The sequence below is a fragment of the Lepisma saccharinum genome, unplaced genomic scaffold (assembly GCF_977018435.1).
Source record: "Lepisma saccharinum unplaced genomic scaffold, izLepSacc3.1 HAP1_SCAFFOLD_317, whole genome shotgun sequence".
Taxonomy (NCBI): domain Eukaryota; kingdom Metazoa; phylum Arthropoda; class Insecta; order Zygentoma; family Lepismatidae; genus Lepisma; species Lepisma saccharinum.
Window position 1 is genome coordinate 159,809 of NW_028143049.1, and position 21,755 is coordinate 181,563.

At 41.3% G+C, this 21,755-nt stretch overlaps 1 protein-coding gene across 1 annotated transcript in view; it reads left to right on the top strand.

The window, feature by feature from the left end:
* Window positions 1-21,755, top strand: part of LOC145982678 (calpain-5-like) — a 150,989-nt gene that overhangs the window by 101,006 nt on the left and 28,228 nt on the right. The window contains exon 9 of the mRNA XM_083116048.1: window positions 3,429-3,627. Within this exon, the coding sequence (XP_082972174.1) occupies window positions 3,429-3,627 (199 nt within the window). The remainder of the gene's footprint in view (window positions 1-3,428; window positions 3,628-21,755) is intronic.

Sequence of the window (21,755 nt, forward strand, 5' to 3'; positions counted from 1 at the left end):
GTATTTTGAAGGTTGTAATGTTGTCTCACTCTCTGTAAGCTTATATGTAATATTTCTGTACATTTACTATGCTAATATATAAACGGAAAAGATGCTGGTCCAGTTGAATTATAATTAGAAAACTCTGTAATAATACTTCACATGAAACGCCAATGTTCCCAATTGGGAACACTCCAGTTTACATTTAGAGAAAATAAAAAATAACAATTTTTTTGAATAATTCTCTTTAATGTACACCAAAGAGACAAAAATTACTGATAAACTCATTAATTTCAAATCCAAAGACAATTCGGCGTGTAAAAGGTTAATTACATGCAAAGAAGTGTAATTTTATTTTATTATTGAACTAGTTTTGTTATTTGCATCAGAAAACAACAGTAATAAAGAAGGTGAGGATGGTATGGCTATGAGGGAAATGGAGGAGGCCATTGTAAAATTATAGTAGTCATTTACTGTGCATTCAATACTCTGGAAAAATTTTGAGGATTCTGGAAAACTCAGGGAAAATGGATTTGGAGTTTGCGTGGGAACCCTGTATATAGGCCCTTTCCCATCGTCTGCGGAAAGATGTCAGAGGGGGGGGGGGGGTAAAAGATGGATGATGGCAACACTGAAACAGTTATTGAAGGTGGTGTATGGCTGTTGGTGTGGATGGCAACTGTGAAATCTGAGTTTTGGGTGGAGGATCGGTGATTATTGATCCTTAGGTTCAAGGGGGTGGAGGTTTCGCCTAAGTAGAAGTTGCCACAGATTTGGCAGATGAGGGTGTAAATCAGGTTGGATGAGTGGCAGGTGCCCTTAGGGTGAGGGGTGAACTCGCCTGCCGCTGTGGGGATCAGGAGGGTGGGGGAGGTGATGAGTATGGGGCAGGTCTTGCATCTGGGTTTGTTGCACCTGTGAGCTGGGGGGAGTGGTGTGGATGGGGTGGGGTGGGAGTGTTTCGGACCAAGATGTTTTGGAGGTTGGGGGGGCGACTGAAGACGACCCTGGGTTTATCCCGAAAGATGTCCCTGGTATCAGGATCACTGTGCAGGATGGGGAGGAGGGAGTGGAGGGTATGTCTGATTTTCGTAATATGGGGGTGGTATTGGGTGATCAGGGTTGGAGGGTTGGTTTTAGGTTGTTTGGTGCGGTTGTGGGAGTTGGCTCTGGTGATTTGTTTGTTGATGAGGGTGGAGGGATAGCGACGGTTGGTTAGGGCTTGGTGCAGGCGTAGGTTGTAGTTTTGGCAGGATGAGGGGGATGAGTTGAGGCGCTAGCCTCTGAGGGCAAGGGAGAATGGGATGGCTTTTTTGGTGTGGTAGGGGTGTGAGCTGGAGTAGTGGAGATACTGGAGGTGTTTGGTCGGTTTAATATGTATGGAAGTTTCCAAGTGGTCTCCCGAAATGTGGATGTCCACATCTAGGAAGGTTACTTGGTCTTTGGAGTGGAACCAGGTGAATTTGAGGGTAGTGAAGTCGTTCAGTTAGTTTAGGAATGTAGTGAGGGAGGGTTCGCCATGTGTCCAGAGGGGGAAAATGTCATCTATGAATCTTAGCCAGAGGAGTGGTTTCAGTTGCTAGGAGTCAAGGAATTCCTGTTCCAGCCTGCCCATGAATATGTTGACATAAGAGGGTGCCATAGCTGTGCCACGTATCTGCAGGTAATGTTGGTCACCGAAGGAGAAGAACTATTTCTCTTCGTGTGGTAAGTGTTTACTGTCTCCATCATTTGTATTTATCCACCCTTCTGGCACCTTTTCTGATCCTAATCCTGCGATGCAGAATGCTGTTGTAATGAAAGTGGATTTTTCAAAAATATTCATGGTATCAATCAATTGTTGTTTTACAAGAATGCACTCTTAACCATTTTAACACCTAATGACTTTACTTATCATTACTTCGTTAACACCAGAGATAAAAATGTTATGGAAATTTACCAAAAAATTTTAGACCCAGTGGTAATTACTGCATTTACTTGGGTATAATGCATACTTTTTTCGAAAATGTTTGCTCCCAGAAACTGTTGTGCATATTATGCACAGAATAATTCAGACAGCCAACATGAAACCATGCATGTTTTCACTAGGGCACTGCAGATAACATGTATATATCAACATACAGGCGGAAATTCAAGTTGCGTGATTAGATTTCTTTAGTAATAATATTTTTTAAAAGAATGCTATATAAGTGAAATAATGGCCATTTCCCATGATTTTTCACTTTGTAATGGAACATTTTGCTACACAGAAAAGCAATGCTGTTCTGCCAGAATTCGAGCATGCACCTCCTGTCACATGGGATGTGCATCAGTGGTATTTGTCGCGTGAGAAATGATAGAAAATAACTTTCTAAGTGCTGCAAATCTATAAGATAATGTTGACCTTGCTTTCTTCTACTACAGAATAAACAAGCTGTTTGCAGAAGTGAAACCTTTGGGATGCTAATGATAGTGGAGGGAGAGAAGAGTGGGCGGGAGGTGGTGTGGGTTGTTGATGATATTCTCCCCTTGGTCCACATACCAACAGGTAACTCATTGAATAGGTATACATATGATGTTATTCGCTCTTGATCAGCATAGCAACAGCTTTACGACGTACAACTAATAAAGCAAGTTCTTAAACATGTACGAGATATAATTGTTAGTCACTGTTCCCATCTAAATTCAGGGTGTGCATATTATACACGCGTAAACACAGTATGTAAGTTGTACTAATTCATAGCCACGTGGTTAGCGTTCTTGGCTTTGGTTCAAGCGATCCCTGATGGGAGCTCCCAAAATTTTGACATTGACCCAGCATCGTGAGAACAATTGGGGAGCTACTTGAAGAGAAGAAATAGTGCGCTCCGTTCATGAAAACCAGAAACAGCAGCTTGATGCACTGACCGCATAAATAACCTGTGGCTCTAGAGCCCGCAAGGGCCTTGGTCTATCTCCCAACTGCCAGTCTCCCATAATCCTACCTACAGGTGTGGTGATCTTCAACTGAATGGGGTGACGTGTTGTCAGCACATCTAACCCCCGGCTGTTATATCAGATATCGATGACCGGGTTACACTACTCACTCGTAGCTCCCCAATTTCCTCACGATGGTAGGTTGCCACTGGTCGTATACACAGGCCGAAAACCCAGAGACTGAAGCAGACTCGAACTCATGCCATCCCGCAGTCAAAATCCAAAGCTGGGCCATGGAGGAGGACACTGACCACATATCACCCAATGAAAAACGGCCAGTCGTTTTGGCAGGCTCTGGCCCATAGAGGGCTGTTGCATCATGGAGTTTACTTTTAGTTTAGTACTAATTTGATTATTTTTATAGTATTTGTCCTTTGCACTAAATGCATTATCATCATTCACTGATTAGATGAAGAACAATAACTTAAAATTGTTTTTGGACATTTACCAAACTATTATGACCTAACAAACTACTTGGTTCATTCTATTTCAAGGATGCCTTTCGAAGACTTCCTGACCCACTTCAATGAGCTGTGCGTCTGCCGAATGATGAACACCAACGTCTTCACCCTGACGAAGACCTGGAAGGAGGAGAAGGCTCGGGGCGGCTGGACTGTCGGTATGAAAGGGACGTCTGCGGACAGAGCAGGGGGCAGCACCAATTTCCCAGAGACATTTCTCAGGAATCCTCAGGTGAGTGTTTCACTCTGCTCTTTGGTATGTATTCTTGGACTTCAGAGAGGGAGGGGAGAGGATTTGAAACACAAGTGGAGAGAATCGGTAAAAGTCAGTTTTTCATCTTGGACTGTAATAAGTAATAATAATAGTCATGGTGGCCTAGTCGCTAGGGCTGCTTGATTGCCACGTGGGAGACCCAGGTTCGATTCCCAGAGTGGGTGATCTAAGGTTGGAATTTTTCTGCCCTTGTCCCTTCATGAAGCAGCTCTGGGGCTCACCCAACCTCAAATCAATGGGTACTGGTGGTGGGGGGGGGGGGGGTGGTTGGAGCTTGTGCTGATCACATCACCTCCAAAATGGCAGAGATAGAGTATGTGTGGGCCTACCCCTACATTCCCTAAATGTGCCTTCATGACACACTGCTATGTGCACGGGAACTTTCCCCCTTTAGTAATAATAATTATCAGGGAATGGATTTATGTATAGTAAAAATGTGCTGAATATGTAAATACTATTTACAATTTTAACTCCATATTTTGTTGAAAATAACTAAAGATTTACCTTTTTAATAATATAAGGCACTACACAAGCTAAATAAAATACTGTCTTGGCATTGTAACTCTTACCGTGACTATCTTGAAGAGAAACCAGAAGTGAATCCCATACTTGTGCCACAAAATTTTACTTCTGGTGCTGCTGTCGGACACATAAGTAGTAGTAAGGGTGGGTTTAACAATGGGCTGCTTGACTTGGGACTTTTGTAACAACCAGGAGCCCTCATTCTCTATTTTTGACAACAATTGTAAACCAGAAGTTCAAGTGTTTTATAATAGCAAAAGCAAACAGTTGGGAGGTGAAAAGAAAAAACATTGTTCGAATGACAGAAAAACTTGTAATTAACTCTATTGAAGGGTATAAAAAATGTCTTGAACTTTTGTTTGTGTAACGTTGCTTTGGACTTCATCAGTTATTTGCAAAAAGATCACCCAACGCTTTCATGTCATACAGACATATAGTTACTGCACAAATATGGAAAATAGGAATTGAAGCTTTCCTGGCGACGTGATTTGAACAAGTGTTCTCGGGTTACCAGCCAGGTTAAATTGGAGTTGGCTTCCAACGTTTTGAGGGCATACATTGCTCTCATCCTCAGGGAATGTAGAAATGGAGACCAATGTAGGTTAATATACATGACTATGATGTGGCGGAGTTTGGATTCTGTCTTCCTATTGGCTGTCTTTGGATCCTGGTGTTCTCATTGGCTGGTGTCTTGTTTTTGAGGAGGAGTGGGTTCCAGGTGTGACTGAGCTGGAGTCCCACATCCTTGTTGAGATTGGTGCTTTCCCGTGATATGGCTATGGCTTCCTTTACCCATCGGTCCCAGTAACCAGCACATTTGGCTATTATTTTGGTGTCTTCAAATCAAATTCTGTGTCCCTTGGTGATGCTGTGTTCCGCAAGTCCTGACTTTTCCAGTTGGAATAATCGGATATTACGTTGATGTTCATTCCGCAGCTGCTCAATGGTGTGTCCCGTTTGGCCTATGTATAGTGTGCCACACTCGCAGGGTATTCGGTCTACTCCTGGAATACGGAGTTCCAGGTCATCTTTAACTGAACGGAGTAGGCCATTGGTTTTCAGTGACGGCCTGTGAATGGTCTTCACCCTGTGCCTGGCTAGAATTCTGCTTAACACAGCAATAGCATGCCCCCATTTGTAACAGATGAAATCTGCAACCTCCTACAAGCCTGCCTCACCCACAACTATTTCCAGACAGTTTCTTCCACCAGACAGGCCTCCTAGCAATGGACAACCCCCTTTCTGCACCCCTGTCCAACATTGTACTGGATGTGGCAGAGAAATCAATACGTGCCCAACCAGAGTTTGCACATATATTATACAGAAGATATGCTGATGACACCCTAAACATTTACAAACAGGAAGAAGACTTAAACCATCTCCTAACTGCCCTCAACAACATACACACTAACATAAATTCACTCTTGAAAGGGAAGAAAATGGCCACCTCAATTTTCTCGTCCTAAGCATTGGACGACACCAAGCCAGATTCATCACGTCCGTGTACAGGAAACCAGGTTCGGGCATGCATAACTGAAATAGGACTAAACAACGGTTACACCAAACGCCAGCTATCCATGTGGTGTGCGAAAGCAGAAGCCCAGCTCAGACACCCATGAGACACAGATAACCCGAACCAAAATCCCAAACCCAAATGGATCGCCTTTCCATACCACCCCACCAGATCAGGCAAATTATCCAAGGCCTCAAACCCTTCAACATCCAACTGGCACACAAACCTGTATCCCAAATCGGAAGAGCACTACCCAACTTCAAGAGATACTACCTACCCAAACTTGCATCCCCTGGTGTCTACATGGCCACATGCCAATGCCACAACAGCTACATTGGCAGAACCATCTGCACTGTTCGAGAACGAATTGATGAGCACTTAAAAGATGCCAAAAAATATGCACCAAAATCAGACCTTTCTCAACACCCCCACATCCATACTTCACCCAACCAGCTCTGTCATAGAAAACACCATCAAAGAAACCCATGCCATCATCAAACAGAAACCAGCGCTGAACCTGGACAATGGACAGGCACACCCTACTTGGCACCCCGTATTCAAAAAATCGAAAATTTGTGTATATGAAACACAAATATCTTTAAATAGCATAGTACATCTAGGATGTAGCAAAAAAAAAGTAAGGTATGGACCTAGAAATCCATTCCCTAGTAATTACATCTATATGGCAAGCCATTAATCACAAATAAATACTTCGTTAGCTGCCATCTCACGAGAACGAAACACACAACGATATACAGTGGAACCCCAATTTTACGTTCCCAGATTTTACATTTTTCCCCATTATACATTCAATTTTGATGGTCCCAACTTAGTAAAATGTTAAGAAATTTTCCTCGATATTACATTTTCCCGTATTTTAAGTTTTTTCAGCTTGGTCCCCTGGAAAACGTCAAATCGAGGTTTCACAGTATTCTGTGCCTTAAACCTGTGGCAAGCAAGGTTCAAGCTCGCTCAGGGAGCAAGTGAACAGCGCTCGCCGAGTACTGCTTATTTGGCTGTCAAGTAGATGAGTAATCACGTTGCTCGTTGACCGCTCAGATACTAGATGTTTGTACACAATCAAATCAATCACGAACAAGTCATTGAATTTAATACTAAAGTCAACAATTGAAAGTCATTGAACAGCGTTCCTATGGGAAATCTTAAATGGTCTGAAATTGCACATATGCACGATCAAAGAAAAATTGGACAAGTTCACATTTTACCAAAACGTGTCAGTGTGTATGGCATGAAAAGAAATAAACAAGACTAGCGATTAGTCGTAATAAAGATAATAATTTTATTTCCAAAGGATTATGTAGAGCAGTAGTGGCTGCTGCCTACTCGCACGGGCACAACCAAATAAATGTGCAATGTCGTTAATTTTTATTATATTTATTCATTGAGGGCCATTTCTTCAAAACATTAAATGTTCCCGGACCACATCACCTTCCATTTATTTCCTTACGCCAGCTCTCTGAGTATCACACCTCCAATGTACATGAACAAAATTGGAAAGTGCACACTGGTGCACACCAAAGTGACTCTGTTTTTAATGTCAAGTACAGACTGCAGAAATGATCTTATGGTTTGGATTAGTGGGCTCTTGGACTCGCTTTGCACCAAGAATTGAGACATAGTACCTATGGTCATGGGCTGTTCCCTCTTCGTCATGTAGTGTTGCAATATTTCCATTCCTTGCCATGGGACGGAGTCTAGAAATACTCACGCATCATTGCAAATTGAAAGAATTTTTTATTTCCGAAAGTGAAATTTCGATCTCACCTTACCTGGTTCTGAGCATAACATCAAAATACAAATCAGGGAAGGGCAGGAATGGAAGGGGAGACTGAAACGGGAATTGAAAACAAAATGTTGCATTGCAATAATGAGCCTTTGTTTAGGGAGAATCCAAAAATAAGTTTCCCCTGGCGACTGTGGACAGAGGTGGGAAGGAAAAGCAAAAAACGTAAATGAGAAAAGGAATAGCATACTTACTTTATTTTTCCACATAGGAACCCTGGACATTCAGATATTTGGCATACCGCTTGATAAGCTTCAAAGAACCCTCTTGGAAAAAATGAGTGTCCTGTATATGGAAGAAATGTTGCACGAAATGTGTCACTGCAGCATTGCTTCCAAAGCACCTTCCTCCGAGAGCCTTCTTCAAAGCCGGAAACAGATGGAAGTCACTAGGCGCGAGATTGGGACTGTACGGCGGATGGGTAAGGTGCTCCCAACCAAGGGTTGCAAGATGGTGTTGCGTAGCCCTTGCCGAGTGCAGTTTCGCATTGTCATCCAACAACAACACGCCAGATGTGAGAAGGCCAGGCCACCTACGTCGAATAGCCTGCTTCAATTTGGACAGGGTGTGACAGTAACGTGCAGCGTTGATGGTTCCTTGTTCCGAAAAGTCCAACAAAACACCATGGGCGTTCCAAAAAACTGTGAGAAGCACCTTACACCTGCCGAGGAAGTTGTCTTGAACTTCTTCCGGACAGGAGATGAGTGATGTTTCCACTCCATGAATGCGACCTTTGATTCGGGTGTGCTATGGTGGACCCATGTTTCATCCCCCGTCACAATCCGAAAGAGACACTCATTTCCTTCCCGGTGATAGTGCATGAGATGCTCCATATCTGCCAGACCAGGACTGAGAGGTACCTCCCCTTGTTTGCATGCACTACGCTCACGCCATCTGTTGGATCGCGGTCGTACTTCACCCACTGGTGTATGGGTGTCTGTTGTGTTCCAACATGGCCTAGTTGCCCCCATTGCTGTATGATTTCCCTGTCAAAACTGGGGGGAAACTTATTTTCGGACTTTCCCTCGTATAAAGAAAGAATGCATTTGCTGACAAGTTCCATGTGGATCTGCGAGAGAGGAAGGATGTTGTAAAACAAGAACAAAAAAACTCTGCTCAAGAAACAGAAGTTTGATGTTTTGCAGTCAATGGTGGAAAACTAGCAGACAGAGAGAATTATTATTTGTCTGTTTTTGAGAGTGGAATCAACAGGTTGCAAATATAATAGAGCTTTGATATATGCTCATTCATGGTGTGTAGCGACAAGCGTATTCAATGATGCACGGCCAGATGCAATGAGTGGAATATGTACATTGATACAGGTGCTGGAAAAATAGTTTAAAAATGTCAGCAGTTTGAATTATAAACATTTATAATGTTTTAGGAATTGGTGTCATTTAGATGCTCTGACTTGTATTAGGAAGTTTAACGAAAATTTCAAATATTCAGAGTTTAATCTTGTATTTGTCACAGAACAGTCAATCCAATTCGTTATTCAGTGCATATGAGAAACTGTAACTTGTACTATTATGTCGCACATTTGACATAATTTTTGTAATTGTGCTGGCAAGAACTATTCTGTTTCCAGCTTTAAAACGAAGTAGGTGTGGCCAATAAGTTACCGAAATTTGTATTAATGCGCGCGGACCCCACTTTCTATTCGCCAGCACTTGCCCCTCCCTCCAGCGCACGTGTTGTCTTCGGTGTCAGTATTTTCCACAACGTTTCGAAACTGGAGTGACTTTTAAAAATGTGCAAATATTAGTTTTTAAAATGAACACTGTTGTAAATACGACAGATGAAGAAAATATAATAAAATAGAGGTAAACACTTACCAACGATGTCAGTTCTCGTCAATGGTAATATGCCATGTAAGAAGAATTCACACAGCTGGCCGTTGTAGCGGAGTGGTTATCACTGCGCTACGACTCCAGGAGTCCCGAGTTTGAATCTTGGCCTGGGCATAGATGTTCTTTGTGAGTGTTATTTCATCAATTTCACCATATCATCACTTATCCTCATCCTTGCGATTAGCCTTGGCAGAAATGCGAAGTAAAATAAACCAAATGAATTATGCAATAATTTAACCAGCGTAGACAAACTCATATCCATGAAAAAAAAAAAAAAAAATCCACTTTCGTGCTGACGGCAGCAAGTACAAAATCGGCTAAAATGTGCCATCCGCGTTTTTGTTCGGCTGAATTTCCTTGCGGACCGCATAAATGCTTGTTTTTAAGACACCTGTTCAGAAGTTAACGATTCAACACAATACTCTGGATTCACCGCAATTTTGTTATCGCCACTTGTTCAAGGTTTCAAATGTAGATGTTTTGTAACACTTGCTGTTGAAGCCACATCAACATTCAATGATACTTACAACCTATAAACACTACGCAAAATCTCGAGAACCACCACACGGCAACGGAGAGGAGGGAAGGTTTTGCAGGGTCGAGGGGAGGAAAGCTATAAATAGCCGTGTGCTTGAGGGTTTTGGAAGATTCTTGACCACGAGAAGTAGTGTCTCCAACTATGTTATTTTTTCCCTTATGAATTAGATACAAGAAATGTAAAGGTCTTATTACGTACACGCGTGTTGGAACATTATTAAAACTTTGTAGTTGCGAAGTTGGCTATATAGCAATTAGATACGATAACAGCTTTGGAATCTTACCGAATTGTAACGATGTTTCTATAAAGGTCGGGTAGCAACACTGAATGGCACAGTTTGCCCATCTGTAACGCCAAAAGCTTGTGTCCCCACCCTCTACAAATTCCTTCGTGGAAGCACTTGCCAGTGTATGCATCTGGCATTTTTCTTTGACAAGCTGGGGGAATTCAGGTTCCTGAAATCTGAGCATGTTTTATGTGGGAAGTAAAGGAAAGGAAACGTAGGTGGATCATTTAATAAATGCTAAAGTAACATTCCGTACGATTTTAAGCATCACTGGTTGTATTTGCACCAAGCACTTTGGCTTTTCTCAAAGGTTTCCCTACAATCTTTTGCAGTGTTGATTTTACCTTTCTAGATAAAACGCATGAAGTTGAAAGTAGTGTGTGCGTGTTTGTGGTATATACATCAACACGTGTGTAATCTAGAGATTCCCATGTCAGTCACTGTCAGTCTAAATCATGTTTTCTGATTCTGTCTAGTCCGGTGTTTCAAGATTATAGACTTAACTTAATATTGCGAATTTGCAACACTGCACAACACAGAGTGACGGACAAGTAGCGGGAATTGCGTTAATTTGAATGAGTGAATGTCGCCGTAGGTGCTTTACTAAAGAATGGTTATGAATTCATAAGCAAGGATAAGGCTAGTAAATGCTTTGAACAGCATACAATGCTGTATTACTCTAGTTTCAAGACGGCATTGAATGGACTATCTATCAGGGTGCAAAAGGTCTGCGGAGGGACTACTGCCAGAATCCACCAATAGGGCTGCACTGGCTTTCTCTAGAACACGTGCTTTTGTTTACATCCACTTCGTAGTGGAAAAAAATGGACTTTAGTTGCATTTGATCAGGGTTTCGAGGATCATCATGACAATGACTAAATTGAATAAGTACATTAAAAATGGCAATTAACTTAAGTGTACGATGAAATGTTTGTGGCATTAAACTTGGGTTTCTGATGGGACATATCTACAGGGTGTATCAGAAGTTCCTTACCACCCCTTGTAAAGTCCGCAGTGATGTATTTTCATGGAATTTGATATGGGTGATACAAAATAGGCCTAGGGGGACACCTTTTGGAGTATGTCACGGGGATGGCTGCCATCTTGGTTTCGCCATCTTGAATTCAACTTGACACGTCCTTTCCCATTGCACAAATATTTATTGTTATTAATTATCTTTTCTCTTGTGCAAATGTTTATTGTTTTTTTTTATATCAAATTCTGTAATTTACCTATCACTGATAATGTCAGGATAGTGACTAACCTGTATATAATTATCTTGTTAAGAGCTGTTGCCATGGCAATTACGAGTGTCTTTTGTCTTGATTTGGAAGTTCAGGCTCGGTTTTTGAAATAGAGTGATCGAGTTGAATTGTAAGAAGATTAATTTGTTTGAGTGACATGGATTATATGTTAGAAATATAAGTATTTAGTTTGCAAAGAAGTAAAATAGACTTCCTTTTTCTTAGTGCAAACTTAACTTTGATTTTTATTTGGTTTGAACAACGAAGAGAGATATTACCCCATACCCTGAGAGGCATCACGTGTATGCTTTCGAGTCTTTCATGTGAACTTATTATTTGTTCTTTTAGTTAAATCATGTTCTTTTGACTAAAGAACGTGTCAATATTTTGGCGCAACAACGCGGGGCCCGAAATCTGTTGTTTCGTTAGTGGTGTTCATTTTTGTGTGTTCGTGAAGAGTAATTGATTTGTGATTGTGATGGAAATTCTGTGCTAGAAGAATATGGATAAGAAGATGTTGAGAAGTGCAAGTAAATTGTCGGCTGAGGAAAATGAATCTCCAGTGCAGTCAGTTCCAGTTACAGCAGACCTGCTTTCTTCAATACGGATTATGTTAGAGGAGAGTACAAGGGCTATGGAAACTAAAATTCAGGGAAACATTAGAGAAAGTTCCAGCAATCTGGAAGCTAAGTTTCAGGAGAATGTAGCCATGTTGGAATGCAGTTTGAACTTAAAGTTAGAGGAAAGTGGTAGAAATCTGGTGGAATCAGAAAGGCGCTTAGAAGAGAAGTTTTCACAGGGTTATTCAAAACTCACAGAATCAGCTTTGGAGATGGGACAGAGACTGGACAATTTGACTGTAAAAATGGAAGAAAATCAACAGAAGATAAAAGAAAGCATTCAAATAGAGATCGTTAACTTACGTCAGACATGTGAAGCAAACTCTCTACAAGTGGAATCAAATGTGCAAAAAGAAATTGCCCTGTTGAGAGAAGAGGTTGAACAATCTCAGGGTAACTTTCGTAAGGAAATCGCTGAAGAACAGAGCAGTTTCAGAAAGGAAGTGTTTGAAAATGTGAATCACCAGGTAACTGTTATCACAGACAAGTTAGAAGATACCATTAATCACAAAGTGGCAGAGAAACTTGCTGAGAATATAAATGAAACCGAGGGATACCGAAAAGCTGACGAAGAATGGAGGAAAACAGTTGAAACTAAACAAGACAAATTTTCCTCAGATGTTGGTCATATCTGTAGTGAAATTGTTCATATTTCTGATCAGCTGAATAGGTTACAGATCCAGACGAACTCTGATCATCCAAAAATCCACCGTGTTGATGAAGGTTCTGGAAGATCGACATTTTATCCCATCTGTTCAGATGAAGCTTCAAACCTACAAGAAAAAAGAGGTACAAGAAGATGAACGAATCCAGCTCCTCAGACAGTGAATCAACTGCTCGCAGCAGAAGAAACAGAAGAGAGCCTGCTTCACGCATGTTACACACTGGGGTAACTCCTAGAATGGCAGACATCAATTCTATGAGAAAGTTCGACGGCAATATTATCGCTACTTCAGCTGAAATATATTTAAAGGAATTGAATACAAACCTTGAAATTCTACAGATTCCTCAACATTATAGGCTTGAAATTATTCCACGTTTGTTAACTGGAAAGGCCTATCACTGGTTTTATTCGCATAAGAACGATTTCCGCACTTACTCCGATTTCTGCAGAGAGTTCAAGAAGCGTTTTGCTTCAACAGAAGCGAAAGAGAGAGAATTGGCGTCTGTGAGGACTAGGCGGTACAATAAGCAGAATGATAACAATGTGGAGGAATACGTTTGGTCTGTGTACTCTGCCTATAGGAATCTGAGTAATCATTACACCGAGCAGGAAGTAGTTAACCTAATCATCGGACAGCTACCTTTTAGAGTAAAGCAATTGTGCTTGGCTCATGCTCCGAACACCGTGGATCTCTTAGCGGATTTTGTTAAGAGATATGAGCAAGCAGAGGAACAAGATGCTTGGCGGTCTACATGGAGACGAGAAACTGGCTCTCAACAAAACAGCAGAGATGTTCAAAGAACGTCTAGAATTCGCTTAGTTCAGCAACAAAATAGGAGTAACCCAGCTGAGAGTCCATACCCTAGAAATGGAAATAATTACCGTCAACAGCGTCAGTTTAGATCACGACGAGAATATCCATCTTCCAGAGGTAATCCTTACGATAGACCGTATCCTAACAGCGGGTTTTCTTCGCCAAGTCAACAACGTTTATCTCCACCGAGAGATAGCAATAATGCTCCCGGAACTCAAATGACGAGCAGTGGCGTGCAGACAGACATTGTTGAATCATATCCCAGCGTTGAGCAACAGCGTAGTGTGGCAGTAACGAGGAATTTCTGTTGGGATACCGGATCTAATCTTGACCAGGTGCGGGATTTTACCCCTCGCCTAGCATAGAAACGTCCCCTTATGTTAGGCAGTCTCGGGTGAAACTGGGGGCAGCAAAAGACTTTTCCCATTCTGGAGATGAAGATAAGAAACTAATACTTGTAATAAATCACGAGGAAAAGGAATTTAGATGTAAATTACGGCAAGCCGTTCAGTGTAAAAATTCAGTAAGAGCCCCAGAAATTAAGGCACGTGTGGCAAATGTAGACATAACCTGTGTAGTCGACACTGCAGCGGAGGTCTCAGTGATGAGTTTAAATGTTTGGGCAAAAATAAAACAAAATTTTCCCGGGGCTACGTTGCAATCTGTACCTGAAGTTAGACTTGTTGACTTTAATGGAAAAATTCGCACTAGAGTTGTTGGCAAACGTAGTATTGTGCTGGAAATTGCTGAGAGCGCCATTCCAATGGAAATCTTCATTGTTAAGGGTTTGCCTTCAGATTTGCTTTTGGGTTACTCGTTCCTGCAAAAGTATGAAGCAGAGATCAATCTTAAACATAGAAAATTATATTTAAAGGTGGATGGAGAGTCGATTGAAAAGGAGCTAGAAGAGGATAATTCCGTAGATAAGCATATGAGCATCCGGAAATTTGAAGCTAGCTATGACAAGTGGACCACTCCTCCCGAAGATATAAAAAAGAAGATTGACTCTAGTCTGTTGCTGAGCATGGATCAAAAAGCCAAACTGTATGAAATTTTCATGGGTCATAAGAAGGTGTTTTCGGAAAGGCCTGGCACAGCCAATGACTTAGAATGTGTAATCGAATTAATGAGTAATGTTCCAGTGAGCCAGAGACCATATCCAATACCTGTAGCAAAAAGAGAAAAATTGGAAACTGTCATTGTGCCATGTAACTCGCCCTATTTAAATCCTCTTATTGTGGTAGATAAGCCAGATGGTACAGTAAGACCGTGTGTCGATTTTAGATCGCTCAACAAGCTGATTATTGTTCCAAGGAGTTCAGTTGAACCAATAGATGAAGCTATCCAGAAGTTCAAAGGTGCAAAGTACTTTACCTCTTTTGATTTAGTATCTGGGTATCTTCAGATCCCAGTTAAGCCTGAGTGTCAGCGATACACGGCGTTTTCTTACAAAGGGCGTCAATGGATGTTTGCGAAGATGCCGTTTGGTCTTGCAAATGCAGTTTCAGTGTTTGTGTCAGCGATGCACTCCAAATTTGGACCCGAAACTGATTCTTTCTTAACTCAGTACATAGATGATTTGTTAGTTTACGACAGTAATCTGCAGATGCATTTTCAGCATGTTAATTATGTTTTGTCTAGATTGAAGGAAGTCGGAATGACTGTAAAACTAAAAAAATGTGATCTGGTCAAATCCGAGATTTTATATTTAGGTCACATTATCTCAGGGGATTCTATCAGAGTAGATCCGAAAAAGAATGATGCTATTTTAAAGTTTCCTAGACCTAGATGTCGAAAGGATGTTCGAAAATTTTTAGGATTTGCTGGTTGGAGAAGGAAATATATTAACAATTTCGCTGTGAAGGTCGAGCCCCTCTGTCAGCTTCTGTTGAAAGATAAGAAATTTCAGTGGACCCATTTAGAAGATGAGGCTTTTGAGTTGATGAAACAGGAACTGATTAGTGCTCCTGCCCTGTCGCAGCCTGATTTTTCAAAGGAATTTTGTTTACAATCGGATGCTTGTGCAAAAGGATTTGGCTGTGTACTTTTCCAAATTTTTGGACCAGATATTCATGTTATCCAGTATGCCAGCCGGAAGTTACGAAACAACGAACTCCATTTCTCTACCCATGAATTAGTGTGTCTTGCGATTTTGTTTGGAATCGAACGTTTTGCAGTTTATCTTAAAGGACGAAAGTTCAAAATTTATACCGATCACAAAGGTCTGCAGTGGCTGCAGAACAGTAAGAATTGGAACAGTCGCTTGACCCGCTGGTCGCTTAAAATACAATCTTACCAATTCGAAATAGTATATATAAAGGGAAAAGATAATTTCGTTCCTGATACATTATCACGCTATCCTGTAAGATTGGACAATGAAAGAAATTTGGAGACAGAGGTGCTACATTATCACATTAATCAGCTCTGGGAGGAAGATGAAGATATGGAAGTGAGTGAATGGAAGCTCGCTCAAGCCAATGATGATTTCTGCTCTAAAACCATGTTCCGATTGAAACAACCCAGCGAAGACGATGATTTGTCTCTTACTAGATTACAAAAATCATTTAAAATTCATCATGAATTACTATTTAGATGTTACGGTGGTGAGTCACCACAATACAAGTTGTGTGTTCCTAGTTCGAAACGACAGCCATTGTTAAAATCTGTTCATGATGATTCTGGTCATTTTGGCATGGGAAAGTGTTACAGACAGTTGCAGTCGAGATACTATTGGAAAAAAATGAAAGCTGATATTTCAAATTACATACGGGATTGCCTCATATGTGCTAAGAGCAAGCCTGACAAATTAGGGATATTGAAAGAGAAGCTTCATATCAGTGGCAAGATACCTCATGAAATGCTTTCGGTTGATATTATTGGAAAGTTACCGCCTTCTTCTGGTTACTGTTATATACTTAGCCTAATTGATGCTTTCTCCAAGTTTGTTACGATTTACCCTCTGCGAAGAGCCAGTACTTCTGAGATCATCCGGATAATGAAGGAGAGGTATTTTGTTCATTATCCAATTGTGAGAGTTGTATTGTCCGATCAGGGATCCCAGTTCACTTCAAAATCTTGGAAAGATTTTAGTGAATCCTTAGGAATAAGACATGTATGTACAACGCCTTATCATCCGCAAGGAAATCCAGTTGAGAGAACTAACCAGGAAATAGTACGTATACTTCGTGTGTACTGCCAACATGACCATCAGACATGGTCCAAGCATCTATATGATGTAGCTTGGTTGCTAAATAATTCTGTGTCAGATATCACCGGCTGCTGTCCAACTGAGTTATTCTTCAGACATCCAGTTTCATCTCACGTGCTGAGAAATTTCCCATGGCCTGAGGTGAAGGAGAAGGATGAAGAATGAAAGGATAAAATTATACAGGCACAGTTAAGGGAACGATACGCTCTTCTAAGGAGGAAATTAAAACAGAAGTTGCATGCTTTGAACTTAGAGGAAGGTGATCTTGTGTTACTAAGATGTCATCGGCTCAGTTCTGCAGTCAACAAAACTATTTCCAATTTGTTCTATTTATGGACCGGCCCTTTCGTAGCTAGTCAATTAAAATATAACACTGCTCTTCTGTTGGACCCCAGAACAAGGAAAGAAGTGAAGAGGGTTAATTTTGACAACCTCAAGAAATTCAACTGTTCTCCTGAGATGAAGAGGAAAATCGTCGGTGACTGAATCCAAAATCTCCTAAACTGGTAGTTCGTCGTCGATTTTGATTTTTCTTCGGAGGGGGCAATTGACACGTCCTTTCCCATTGCACAAATATTTATTGTTATTAATTATCTTTTCTCTTGTGCAAATGTTTATTGTTTTTTTTATATCAAATTCTGTAATTTACCTATCACTGATAATGTCAGGATAGTGACTAACCTGTATATAATTATCTTGTTAAGAGCTGTTGCCATGGCAATTACGAGTGTCTTTTGTCTTGATTTGGAAGTTCGGGCTCGGTTTTTGAAATAGAGTGATCGAGTTGAATTGTAAGAAGATTAATTTGTTTGAGTGACATGGATTATATGTTAGAAATATAAGTATTTAGTTTGCAAAGAAGTAAAATAGACTTCCTTTTTCTTAGTGCAAACTTAACTTTGATTTTTATTTGGTTTGAACAACGAAGAGAGATATTACCCCATACCCTGAGAGGCATCACGTGTATGCTTTCGAGTCTTTCATGTGAACTTATTATTTGTTCTTTTAGTTAAATCATGTTCTTTTGACTAAAGAACGTGTCAAACTTTTTTATTTAAAGTGATAGGTGGGTCATGTGAAACATGACCATCGGCTAGAATTTCGTCAGGATGTCAAATCTGAAATCAGATTTCATGTAACTTCATTTGGTGAAAAGTTATTGGCAACTGAAAGTGATGTTTACCTGTTACAGAATGTGCTTCACATGTTGTCTGTGCTGGGCAATGCACATGTGCAGACGCTTCTCCCAATGTCTGTGGATACCGAGCAAGGTATCTGGTGAAATTTGCTGAAAGGCAGCCATGATACATTGTTCCAGATGACAAAGATCATGAATTTTCACACCGATACATTGTTCCAGATGACAAAGATCATGAATTTTCACACCGTACCCCATAGCCTTAACGTGTCCCCAAAGGTAGAAGTCCATTGGAGTTAGGTCTGGTGATCGAGCAGGCCATTCAACTGGCCCACGTCGACCAATCCATGTATGCCCCAGGAAATTGTTCATCCAGGTACTGACACACCTGGATGCCATAATGGGAAATGTACCATCTTCCGACATCAGAGCTGGCAGTATCTGTTCCTGTAGCATCCCCAGGTATCGTTACATATTTAAATTTCTTTGAATGAAAAAAGGACAGATTATCAGTGTTCCGCATATGCCTGCCCACTCCATAATTTTGTCTGCACCAGTCATTTTGGAGGGATGTGTCCATGCGGGGTTGTCATGCGACCAGTAGCACATGTTTTGCCTATTCACCTCCCCATTTACATAGAAGTTCACTTCATCGGAATGGAGTATCTGCATACAGTCGTTTGGATTTAGCAGTAATTGCACCATAGCCCACTCGCAAAACTGCACGCGATGATCTGGATCATCCTCGAAGAGACGTTGCTGCATTTGCACCTTGTACGGATGCCACTTGTGCCTCTGTAGCACCCTGTACACTGAACTGTGACTCATAGCACATTGCATTGCTATACGACGTGTGCTTCGCTGGGGTGATGTCGAGAAGGAGGCCAGCACTGCCGTAGCTGATGCTTCATCCGTGACTGTTCGTGGTCGTCCACTACGCAGTCTCTCCAAGACCATGAGTCTCCTCGAATTTGGTTAATAACTGTGCCACTGCAACATGTGACACAGGGTGACGTTCTGGATGACGCAGGTTGAAATCGGCAGCCACTGCATGGGCACTTCTTCCACCCCACAGTTTGACAATCTGGATGCGTTCCTCAGTTGTTAACGACTTGGTTCAGCACCTGCAACAAACAGGTAAACATCACTTTCAGTTACCAATAACTTTTCACCAAATGAAGTTACATGAAATTTGATTTCAGATTTGACATCCTGACGAAATTCTAGCCGATGGTCATGTTTCACATGACCCACCTATCACTTTAAATAAAAAAGTTGAATTCAAGATGGCGAAACCAAGATGGCAGCCATCCCCGTGACATACTCCAAAAGGTGTCCCCCTAGGCCTATTTTGTATCACCCATATCAAATTCCATGAAAATACATCACTGCGGACTTTACAAGGGGTGGCAAGGGACTTCTGATACACCCTGTACATTGAAGAAAGATAATATACATTGTTAAATCATGGTAATTGCACAAAATACTGGTGATATTATTATCCCTTACAAACCATAGCAGTTTATTGGTATAGCATTGAGGGTGATTTTGTGGGGTCGTCGAATGCTGAATTTTCTACAGGTCACGAAAAAGACCAAACAACACATCTTCTCTCATGATCAAATAAAGAAATCAATGGGGTATTTCAAATTTGTAATAAACCTTATTTTTATAAGTTTTCATGAAATATAACTATAGTCTCATTATCAGTAAAATGTGTCATAACTGGGATTGTCAGTATTAACAATAATAAATAATTAATAATTGGGTGGAGGTAACAACACTCCTTCTCGACATGAGGCTGAGGTTCAAACCCAGACCACCAGATGCCACTGATGTAGGACATATTGGAAACTCGAGAGAAGTATGATGTTGATGTATTTTCTCAGTATTAATAGTCTAAATGTAATCTGAGACACCAGAAAAACTATGTGAACACAACAAAATAATTTTATAAGAATCTAATTTCCACAAATATACAGATAGTTGTGTTTTATCGTGTTTATCTAAACTTCAATCAACATAAAATATTATAGTTTGCCATTGGTTGTTGAATATACAGTAGATTCTCCATTCTACAACCCTGGATATATTGACCCTCTCAAAGTAACGACCCATTTCCTGGGAACAGTGAAAAATTTGGAAAAGTTGAAAAATTTAAAGAAATTGGCTGAAAAATACATTTGTTGCAATCATTTTATTTGCTGTGTTGCCATTCCCTTCACGAGAGCTCTACTGCTGGCAAGTGGGTCTAATCTAAAAATAGACACCACCACACCACGCTTGAGTGATATCCTATAGCACTTGACCTCTGTCCTCCCCTCTCCCAAGTGCATGGGATGGCCGCTACTTACGCACCAGGCTTGTTTTGCCATTGTGATTTTGATACACTACCTTCTCTTTGTGCTTGTGCTAATACGACTTGGATTTGTACATTGTGTTTTGGATTTATCTTGACTTTGATTACGGCTTATTGACAACTTACGCTTTGTTATATTTTGATTTTTTTGCATTTTTGGATTTGATTTTGTGAACAATTTTTGTTGACCCATGCTATTTATTACGGATTTGTGATTTCGGGAAAAAGTTAAGAGGACATTCTTGACACTGATAAAGAACTAAGAGATCATCCAGGAAGCGGATGAAAATAAAATGACAGACAGAGATTGTGCGGCGGCATTGCATCCCAAAGTCTGCACTTTTAATGATTCTCAAAATTAAAGATGAAATCGTGAACGCAGTGCAGAGGGAAGGCCACAATGTAAAATCCAAAAATTTGAAGGGTGCGACGCATGCAATCCTGGAAAAGGCTATGCTGGAGTGGTTTGGCCAGCATAGAGTGCAAAACGTGCCTATTAATGGATCAATGATGCAGAAGAAGGCAGACGAATTTTCCCTGAAGTTAGAGATAGACAACTTTAAATGTTCAAGCGGGTGGCTGGAGCGTTTGAAAGTGTATCACGGAATATCCAAACACAAAGTCATTGGTGAAAGTGCATCGGTTGATCCGCAATTGGTGAGTAAGTGGCTGCCGATGCTCCAAAACATCCTCAGCCTCAAGATGTGTACAATGCTGACGAGCTGGGGGTATTCTACAACCTGATGCCAGATCGCACTCTTGCCGTGAAAGGGGATAAGTGCAAGGATGCGAAGAGGAGTAAAGAGCGTCTCACCATCCTTCTGTGCTGCAACATGGATGGCAGCGAGAAAAGGAAGCCCTTCATGATTGGAAAGTTAAAGAAACCCCGAGATTTCAAGGGTAACATCCTGCCTTGTGATTACGACTTCAATATGAAGGCATGGATGACCTCAGGGGTGTTTATGAGGAGCCTTCAACTCGGGGATGGGTGTGGCAAACAGGAAAGTCACGCTCTTAGTCAAGAATTGCCCTGCAAATCCTTTTCTCTACAATATCCGGAACATCGAGCTGGGTTTCCTGCTCAAGAACACCACCAGCATGCTTCAGCCTCTGGACCAGGGGATAATCCAAAAGGTGAAAGTGAAGTACCGTGAAATGCTTGTGCGTGGTGTGGAAACTTGACATGGGCCAGGAGGTCAAGAAGTGGGACGTGTTCAGGGCCATGGGAGGAATTGTCGCCATTTGGAGGGCTGTGAGGCCTGAAGTGATCACAAACTGGTTCTGACATTCCCACTTTGTCCCACCAGTTGGCGAAGAGTGTGCCTTCCGCTGCTGCCAAAGACTTCGACAGCCTGCCACCAGTGGATGCCGAGACCCAGCCAGGCCCCTTCACGAAACCGCAGTCTGCCCAATTGACAGCTCCTACATCTGTCCCCCTGACTTTCTCTCATCCGTGCAACGAAGAAACTTGGCAGAGTTTGGCCCCAGGCTGCATGTAGGAGGAGTACATAACAGCGGACAATGAC